This window comes from Excalfactoria chinensis, chromosome 3 (genome assembly GCF_039878825.1).
Source record: "Excalfactoria chinensis isolate bCotChi1 chromosome 3, bCotChi1.hap2, whole genome shotgun sequence".
Classification (NCBI taxonomy): Eukaryota; Metazoa; Chordata; class Aves; order Galliformes; family Phasianidae; genus Excalfactoria; species Excalfactoria chinensis.
In genome coordinates this window covers 13,308,069-13,318,071 of record NC_092827.1, presented here as the reverse complement: position 1 = coordinate 13,318,071, position 10,003 = coordinate 13,308,069, and the positions used below count along the sequence as shown (strand labels likewise).

The 10,003-nt window shown below is 45.6% G+C and overlaps 1 protein-coding gene across 2 annotated transcripts; it reads right to left on the bottom strand.

Moving 5' to 3' along the window:
* Nucleotides 1–1,782: 1,782 nt before the first annotated feature.
* ODC1 (ornithine decarboxylase 1) lies at nucleotides 1,783–9,723 on the bottom strand. 2 transcript variants are annotated; one of them, XM_072331507.1, is made up of 11 exons: nucleotides 9,556–9,723; nucleotides 7,822–7,967; nucleotides 7,481–7,654; nucleotides 7,152–7,324; nucleotides 6,747–6,881; nucleotides 6,546–6,627; nucleotides 6,157–6,240; nucleotides 4,791–4,953; nucleotides 4,592–4,704; nucleotides 4,093–4,307; nucleotides 1,783–2,259 (listed from the first exon to the last, which is right to left on the bottom strand). In XM_072331507.1, the coding sequence occupies exons 2-11, from the start codon at nucleotides 7,933–7,935 to the stop codon at nucleotides 2,118–2,120; spliced, it is 1,395 nt and encodes a 464-aa protein (XP_072187608.1). In that variant the 5' UTR covers nucleotides 7,936–7,967; nucleotides 9,556–9,723; the 3' UTR covers nucleotides 1,783–2,117. The 2 variants fall into 2 exon arrangements, with proteins under 2 accessions (XP_072187608.1, XP_072187609.1); XM_072331508.1 differs by lacking the exon at nucleotides 9,556–9,723 and adding an exon at nucleotides 9,378–9,523.
* Between the last annotated feature and the right edge of the window lie 280 nt (nucleotides 9,724–10,003).

Genomic DNA, 10,003 nt, shown 5'->3' with positions numbered 1-10,003 from the left:
CAGGCTGAGCACTGGGCCCAAGTGAACCTCATGAGGTTCCACAAATCCAAATGCAAGGTCTCGCACCTGGGTTGAGGCAACCCCCATTACCAAGGATTGAGTGCAGCCCTACCAAAAAAGACCTGGAGGTAATGGTGGATGGCGAGCTGGATGTAAGCCAGCAAGATGCCGTTGCGGCCCAGAAAGCCAACCATATCCTGGGCTGCTTCCAAGGAGAGCATGGGTCTGTTAAAGTGCATCTAGAGGTGGGTCACAGAAATGATCCAAGGGGTGGAACAACTCCCCTGCAAGGGTGGGCTGAGAGAGCTGGTGCTGTAAAAACAAGGATGGTGAAGAAGAGCTGATGCCAGCTGTATGTCCTCTGGGGAATGTTTGTAAGTCCATCGTAATGCTCAGCACGTTGCTATGGTCCTGGCCTCCAGTTGAGAGAAGCAGATGGTCTTTTGAGACAGAATGCATTGGAACAGCTGAAACAACCAATGGAGTTAGCTGCAGATCAAGGAACTAAGCGGCAGCCTGCCAAATTCCTCTCGGGCAGCTTCCTTATTAGCTCCCATACCCTACTGGGCTGACGCTACCTGCTGGGAATGGCCTCCCCTGTCAGGGAGCAGAGGAATTAGCACCAGGTCAGCATACTCTATCCCAGTAAGCATTCTTTGTGATACCTCCTATGGTTTACTTAGTTATTACATTTACTATAAAAGCTTCAGTTCAGTATTTCCATAAGGTTAAGTGAAAGCTTTAAAGTTATCACATGCATAATAGGCTGTGTCTTGTCTAGAGTTCTGCGTCCAGGCCTGGAGCCCCCAACACAAGGATATGCAGCTCTTGGGAACAGGCCCAGAGGAAGGCCACTAAAGTGATTAGAGGGCTGGAGCACCTCTCCTATAGAGGAGAGATAGATAAGGTTGAGGGAACTGGGCTTATTTAGCTTGGAGAAGGCTCTGGAGAGACCTCATTGTAGCATCCCAGTACTTGAAGGGAACATATAAGCAGGAGGGGGAAACAACTGTTTACATGAATTGACAGTGACAGGACAATGCTTACATGGATTGACAGTGGCAGGACAAGGGGGAATGGTTTTAAACTGCAACAGGGGAGGTTTAGGTTAGATATTAAGAGGACGTTTTTCACTCAGAGGGTGGTGACGCACTGGAACAGGTTGCCCAAGGATGTTGTGGATGCCCCATCCCTGGAGGCATTCAAGGCCAGGCTGGATGTGGCTCTGGGCAGCCTGGTCTTGTGCTTGGCAACCCTGCACATAGCAGGGGGTTGAAACTGGATGATCACTGTGGTTTTTACCAACCCAGGCCTTTCTATGATTGATTCTATGTCTTACATCTCACCATTTCTAACACCACTCTTAATATGGGTCAGATACTACCTCCATAGTCAGCCACATTAGCTTCAGCCTCTTTTCTCCTTTAAACCCTTCATAGGTACTTTCTGCAACTTATCAAAGGCAGCCACAGAGCCTGTGCTATGCTTTCATTAACAACCAGATACTCTCAGCAGCTTACTGGAGTTGTAAACTACAACACAACATGCACATTCGGCTTGAATAGTGCAACATTAGCTATGTAGAAAGACATGCAACCCCATGGGAGCTTAACTGCTACACCATGGGAGCTTAACTACTCCAGCTGTCAGAACCTTTTCTAGCCACAAGCCCAGACAAGTTGCTTACTGGTAAAGGTTGGAGAAATGGTTCATGTAGTTCCTAACAGCTCTCCAAGGACAGGTGAATTTGCCACATATTAACCAGCACAGGACCAGTTATTTCAATATACTTTTATTTTAAAACAGGTAGGTCACAGAACACTAAGCTTAGCCCATTCTGCCATCCACAAGCTACAAATACTTGTTTGACAGGCCAGGGTCAGTCTTTAGTAGCATACATGAAAAGTGAATAAAAATCCATATAAAACAATATTCAAATAGTTTCCATAGGAACACAGATAAATGTGACCCATCTCCTAGTCATTTTTGTCGTGTTTATGCCAAACCTAAACTTTAAAAAAAAAACACTTAAAAATTCTAGCAAGAATTAAGTTAATGGTCCCCCAAATGCCCTAGAATTCAATGACTAAACTTGCAGTTAGTTTCTAAGTATTTATTTATACATTAATACTAGCTGAAGCACAAGTCGCCGGATACTCAATTCCGCTTTCACAGGCACAGGAGAGGGGCAGACTAGCAACATCCTGCTCCTCCACTTCAGCTAGGAACTCCTGCTCCTTTATCTGCTGCATTAGTTGCCTGGAAAGAAAAACAGCAACAGTTAAAAGAGTATTTCACTACAACACCCGAGAAAGATAGATGAAATAGCACTACATAGCAACCAGAACATTCAATCAATGCTTTGCAATCCATACATCATTGCTAGAACTAAATACCAAAGCACATCAGCTGCTGACTTGAGTGTAAAAGCCAATATTAAGCTGCTTCACTGTTTCCAAGTAGGATCTGTATCTGCAGATATACATGTATCAGGGGCCTACATTTTTATTCCACATGCCACACAGGTTTCATGACTTAGAGATCATTCCAGAATGAAATTCACTCTCCCTTTCCCATGCCATCACATTCTCAGATACCTTGAATTTCAAGTGAGGTGAACAGCAGGAAGGTAAGGAAGTTGGCATAGAACTCCCTTTATCCTCAGACACTGTACCCAAACAAGCTCAGTACAGAAGAACTCCAGTTAATGAGTTCTTGACTACTTATCTTACACTGCATGCAAAGAAAAGTTGTGTTTACCACGTGGCTGCTCGCAGGATACGCACTCAGACATAGGTAACCCATCACACATACTGCAGTCAGAGCTATAAATACAGCTGCACACTTAAACATGGAGAGCACATATCAACACAGCTTTTGCCTGTGCTGAAAAGACACGTAGCGTAACCTCACTAACTAGATCCCCCTCAGGTAAGGGTTAGCATATGCTAGCTGAATTTTCCTGCCAAAGAAAGAACACTAAGAAGGGGTGAAAAGAACTGGAGCTTTGGACAATATGCCTCAGCTCTAAGACTCCAGTTTTAACAGAAGCCTACAGTGAAGAAGTTAGTTAATTCTGCAGAGCCACTTTTAGTTTCACACAGATCTGGAGCCTAACGGGAAGCCTAAGGTTTCATGTGACACAGCAATGCTTCACTTGAATGAAGGTGCTACTGAAGGTGGGGGAGGGAAAAGCCAGACAACAGTGCAAAGCTTGCTTATAGGAAGGCAAGGCTAATGAAAGAATGCAGGACGCTTCCGCCTTTACAGCCAGAACTCCACCAGATTTCAGAGTTTACAGTAAATGCCAGAACCACCTGATCCTAAACAAACACACCAACACTGCTGCCCAGATACATTCTACCACTTTAATAAGCAAACTTCAGTAGAGATAAGGACCTTTTACGTAAGAACCCACTTCCATAAAAGTCCATTAACCTGCTTTGCAGAAAAAAAAGCGCATCCAGATTACTTCTAACTACTGTTTAAAGGTGCGGTTTTGCAGTGTTCTGGTACTTCAGTAACCTTGCTTTCCTCATCTATTTTAAGGCTTCCTGTGGAGATCCAACAGCCTGCAGTAAGCAATAGTCCACAGCTCAATTTATGCCCACAGTCCTCAAACAGAACATACTGTGAAGCTGCACAGCTAAGAACTGTTCCTTTGCACTCCTGTCCCTTACACTCAGGATGTAGTAGGCCATCCATTTGCTGAACAGCATAATATCAAAACAGTGATTGATCACTGGTCAGAGAAGCTAACTGCAAGGAATCTGTAACTACCCTACATCATGCAAGACTGAAAGGCAAGCTAGAAACCCAGGTTAATGGAAGGATTCCTAGCATTCTCTCTTCAAAAGCACTTCCAGAGATAAATACATCAGAGCAGAAAGTAATTGGTAGTGTTATGATTGTTCTAGAAACATGCAAAGACTACCGGAGGTGTTGCTTTTCACATAAAATACGGCTTTCCAGACAATACAGCACCTCAGCCATGACAGTGATACAGAACAGTCACAACTGAAAAGCTATTCACTAGTTTCTCTAATAAAAGCACTTGATGAATCAAGTTATTACCATATTTAAGTTACTAACCATGCTGGTCTTGACATCACATAATGTATTGTTGGCCTCTGGAACCCATTGAAAGTAGAAGCTGCTGCAACAGTATAGGCACCCATGTTTTCAAACAGGATCCAGTCACCAACTTGCAGCTCTGGCATGTTACAACGCTCAACAATTCGATCGAGGCCATCACACGTTGGTCCCCATATGCTGCAGGAGTAGCAGCTGTCATCTGGCTTAGGCCGCTGAAGAGAAGAGTCTAATTAGTTTGACAACCAAAACAGCTTCCAGAAGTTACACCATGATTGATGTACGCACAGCACACCGCCTCTTCTCTAAGAGGGGGAGAACTGATTGTGGGTTCTTCTGCACCCTTGGCTCTGAGTTAAGTTCCACTGCACAGCTCTTAAAGTTTAATGTCAGATTCTGGCTATGCAGAAGGAGCAGTGAACGCAAGAGACAGTATTCTATGAGGAGGGATTTGTCTACAGCCAAACTACCAACGTGCAATACTTGTGAGCTGCTGTACCTTTTGCAGAACTGGTTTCACATGTGCATGATCATACAAGATGCAATTGAACGATCCGTAGACGCCATCATTCACATAATACATGAGTGTTTTGTCATTCACATCATCTTCATCTGGAAGAAGCAGAGACACCAGTAAGAGTGCTTGGAAAGAAGCAGACAGTTAGGCTAGGGAGAAGACCAAGTCCACATTTACATACCATCAGAACCTGTTTGCTCCTTTAATACAACTTTTTTTGCAATGATATTGACTGCCAGCGTGAATGCTGATGCAACATAATATCTTCCTGGCTCCGCAATAATAGTTACTTCAGAATCCAAAGGAAAGTATTTATCCAGTGCTGGGTTGATTACGTTTGTGATCTAGGAAATAACACCAGTTGCAAATATTACTAGTTCAGCAGCTACTCAGATACTCTTTTTAATCTAGGATGAAGTCAAGACTTCCATGCTCACAGTAACACACTATTCAATCACACAGATGAGAATACACAAGTGGATTACTGTATCATTTGTCTTTATTATATTTTCCAAGTGGAAGACAATAAAAGCAGACACTTGCAGCTTAAAAACCTAAACATGAGCTGTTTGGTCACCTAAGTCTCAGTGAAGTCACCCTTCATTAAAGACTCATTAAAACCGCATTAACGTTCCATGTGTCAACACTCTTCAATTCCTGGTCTGCTTCTCGTTCTGATAATAACGCAACAACCTCCAGTTTACTGCATCTTAGAGAAGTCACCTCACGGGATTTAAAGACTACAGAAATCTTTGTCATCATCTTGGAAACTGCTGCCTTCACAGCTGCCAAGTTATCAGTGATAAAGCTGCCTCATGCCATGAGCCCACTCACATCATTTACACTTGATATTTCATATAAGGCCAGTACAACACTGGGAAGTCAGCTTAACAGGCATAACAAGTGAGGCAACATTAGCCCACGTTACAAGCAGACAGTTCACTCTGTGGGACTTATTTGATGCCTCCTTGTATAAACACGTAACACTATTTAACATCACTTTAGACTGGCAGGTGTTCTGACAACACCTCTTTAAGTCCTCTTAACACTAAGCCACCTTCCCTTCTGAAAGTAGGTATTTCTATGAAAGCAGCCTGGAGAAGTGATGGAACAAAAACCCATACAGTCATAACACACTAGTTGTAAGCCAGTTCACTTACTCATCTGGTTTGCTATACCAGTGCCCAAAACCACTCAGAAAGACTGTATGGGTTCAGGGTTTTCTCATCTTATATGGGAGCAGCATCAATTCAGAACACCTGAAGTAGATAATTAACTGGAAGAAGTTTATGCCAGTGAGAATCAAGTCTGCACTTAAAACTTGCTTTACAAGTTTGGTATCTCTGCATGTTTATGCGATTCATTTAGCTCTATCTTGCGAGATAGTCTAGTTTTCCAAATACAGCCTCCCTCTTTTCTTCTAAGTTCCATTTCTGACCAGACATTCTCTCACGTGTGTCTTCATGCCAAGAGAAGAGCTAGATTTTAACACAGTTCAACATTCGGAAAGACACCACAACCCAGGGAAGTTCATTGCAAAGCTATACCTCTTCAAATTTAAGCTTGACGTCTTCAGAGCCGGGGAAGCCACCACCAATGTCAAGCAGATACATATTGAAGCCAAGTTCAGCCTGAAGTGAAAATTAAGTGGAACAGTGTTAAGGAAAGTCTTCAGTGTGTCATTTTAGCTAAAAACGTATCAGTAAATCATACTATTAAGATCTGAGAACAGAGCTGGGTTCTTGTAATAGTCATCTCAGTTTGAGCCACTGATTTGATTGCAGAACTGCTAAAAGTAAGCCACCAAGAACCTCAAAAACACTAACATGAAATGAGTGACCTCAGTTTTTAGGCCTGTAACAGTTCCACAATTGATTTGGTTTTAGCCATAACAGCTAAACAGGAGTTCCAGATTAAACAGAATTATACTACTTACTCCCATATCGAACACACAGCGGGCATCGGAAATAGCCTGAACAAAGGTCTCTGGGTCTGTACATCCACTTCCAACATGGAAACTAGAAAGAACAACATATTAGTTAGTCTTTGATAAGCTACAATACACAAAGGCATATCTATTGTCAGCTTCATCACTTAAATCTTATTACGCATGGTTGTGTTTTGAAATGGAACGCACCTAACTCCAACAATGGCGAGGTCCAGCTCTTTTGCACGCTCCAGAAGCAGTCTGCTTGTCTTAAGAGTAGCTCCAAATTTAACACTGAGACGGCAAACTGCTTTGGAGTCATCTGTTGTGATACGCAACACTAACCTGGAAATAGGGGAGAAACCAAGTTCTAGAATAAGACATCGTCAGGAAGATACGATTTTAGAATATCAACCCTAAACATACAAGCTCTCCTATCTGCCTCCCTCCTCCTAATGCACCAGTACACAGGCTCAGATTTCAGCAGCTGAAGTAGTCTTTATTATCTCACAATTTCACATCACATCTTCAAAAAGAACAAGTTGCAACTAACTGCAAGTGCTTCAGTAACTTGAGAACTCAAGCAAGAATTATGAAACAGCCAGGATAACTTACTTGGCTTTTGGATGGGCCCTTGCAATTTTCATTAGTTCTACTTCACTATCAAATGTCATCATCTGTACACCACTGCTAGCAGCATGTTTGATTTGAGATAGTTGTTTGCAGGGATTTGCATAGATTATTCGCTCAGGAGGTACACCAACGCTCTGAACCAGCTGGATTTCCGTCTAGAGAGAGCAGGTTGCATTATAAGGATGTTATTATTTCCAGATCAACAATCAAATTAACGAGAACAGAAGTGACAGTGCGTGCTTATGCTTCACTGTACACAAACACAGAGCATGTACCAAGCACCACATATCAGAACACAGGCGAGGTTTTACCTTACTGGCACAATCAAATCCCGCACCAAGGACAGCAAGAGTCTTCACTACAGCTTCACTGTCATTACATTTGACAGCGTAGAAGGGTGTTACTCGAGGAAGGGCTTTATGCCATCTCACGTGCTTCTTTACAATATCCCCGAGGTCAGCAACATAGAAGGCATCTTTATCATCCTAGAGCAAACACACACGCTGAAGTTACAAACCACGGATAACAGAAGAAGTTTGGTCAGCATTTGAGGAGGGGGTTGCCTTGCAGAAGATCCACAGAGGCAACTTGTTCCCCCAATATAAAAACATGCAGTGTCATGAAATGAAGTCATTTCTCTTGTCATACTTACAGAAGATGACACTTCATTTATTTTTTGGTCAAGGATATCCTTGGCAGTAAAGCCCTCATCGAGGAAGGTGAATTCAAGTTCTTCTTTGCTGAAGCTACCCATGATTCCTGACATTCCAAGTTTATGTGGAAGGACTTGAATGTAAGCTGTTGATATAAAAAAAACCCCACAAACAAATGTTATTTCATTTGAAGTCATACAGTTCATATTCACTGTTTCAAATCCATGCAGTCTTTACACGGTGGTCAGAGAATTGATAGCTGTGATTCCTATAGTGGTTACTGACAACCTGAATTAAACAGGTGGCACATTAGGTTTAAACAGAACCAACAAGAATCTCTATGAAGTAGCCTTATCAGATTGAAGGCAAACTATCCTCCGTTCAGCAAGTGAATGATGCACAGAATCTATCAAAACTAGTAATAGCAGTTACTAGTTAAGTCCATGAAGTTTGCATCCTCTTTGCCTCCACGCTGGAGTTACTGTTACAGCTAATCCTGGTTTCAATGTAATTACCACTTTTCTTAAGCACTATGGTATGGGAGAAAACACACACGTTATTTTTGACATCACCAGAGCCCACTGCTTACCTCTGAGCAGTAACTACTCTCAGTCATTCAAAGCAATATCTGGCTCTATTAGTGGGCTTCCCTGCTCTATTAGCAGCTACAGAAGAAGAAAACCTGAGCTGTCAGGGGTGGCAGATACACACCAGCACAGCTCCTGATTGTGGGCCGCAAACATACATGGAGCCTTGTGAGTAATTCCAATTAACACTTCATAACTTTACTTCACACAAGTCCGCAGCTGATCTCCAAAGCTAACAAGGAGTCAACTAAAAGGCTGCCCTTGAGAACCAGAACGAAGCTGCAAAACTACATTCCTCTGTCACCCAAAACCCGAGTGCGGGGTGAGTTACACACAGGTCACTCTAAGCAGGGAACCAAACAGAGAAAGGCAGCCCGTTCCAACTGAGCCGAAGCACATCTGTGTGCTGCTTTTTAAAGACCTCAGCTCCGCAAGGTTGGGAGTGAGTCATAGGGAAGATACGGTTTCATGTAACCCCATCCAGCCCTGGGCCTTCCCTCAGCACTTCTCCCCACTTTATCTAGTCATACAGATTACAGCCAAGATTCTCTCAGCTCTAAGTTCCCCAGTAACCTTCAGCTCCACCACTGCTCGCTGCTCACAAAAGCACGTTGCATTTTACAGCTTCGCTTTTAGTTAGCTATGCTCTCAGACCAACAGTCACCTACCCCACACACGGAACACGCCGTTACGCTTCAGCCGCTTCACTCTGAGAAGCGATTACAAACCTCTCACCTTCGAGAACCACACGTCAGCCCAACTGCCGTTATCAGGAACTACTTCGCATTATTTGATCGCTTCTCACTTATCCGGCGGACCAGCTTAGGGTTCCGACGTAGACTAACATCTAACCAAGTTCAAACCCAGCAGCCCGCCCTCCAGAACGTTCGCTCCCGCAGCGCCCGGCACGGCCGAGTTCCCCCCGCGTCCCATCCAGCCCCGCGCAGGCCCCGGGGCCCGCCACGCACCTGCCCGCGCCACGCCGCCAACGCGGCCCCGAGCCGGGCATTCCCCGGGAGGAAGGAGGCGGAGGGAGGCCCCGTGCCCGCCGGCGGTAGCCGGCTCCCCGCCCGGCCCGTTGGCAGCGGCCCCGCAGCCACGTGGCTCCACGTCGGCCGGCTTCCGCCCCCGTTCCCCTCTCCTCACCTCGGGCAGCCGCTGTCAGAGCCCTCCGGTTGCCCTGGCCCCGGCCTTCCTCGGAGCCGGGCGTTGCGGAGCGGGCCGGGAGGCGCCCTGCCGCCGGAGGGGAGCGGCGGAGCGGCCGCACGGGACAGCGGGCGGAGCGGGCGCCGCGGCTGACAAAGCTTCGCCACCGCCGCGGCGCTCCTATTTATAGGGCAGCCGGCGTCGCCATGGAGACGCACCAGCTCAAACCAGCCGCGATCGGCTGGGACCGGGCAGGGACCGCGGCCAGCGCTATTGTGACGTCAGCGGAGAGCACGCGCGCCGAGGCCCCGCCCACCACCCGTACCGCTCCGCCCCGCCCACCGCGGGTGCGCTGAGCGCGTCGGGTCTCTGCGTAGCCCAGCCGCCGCTCGGGCGCGGGCTCACACGGGACGCGAGCGATTCAACGTAGGCTGGGGAACTTTTTCTG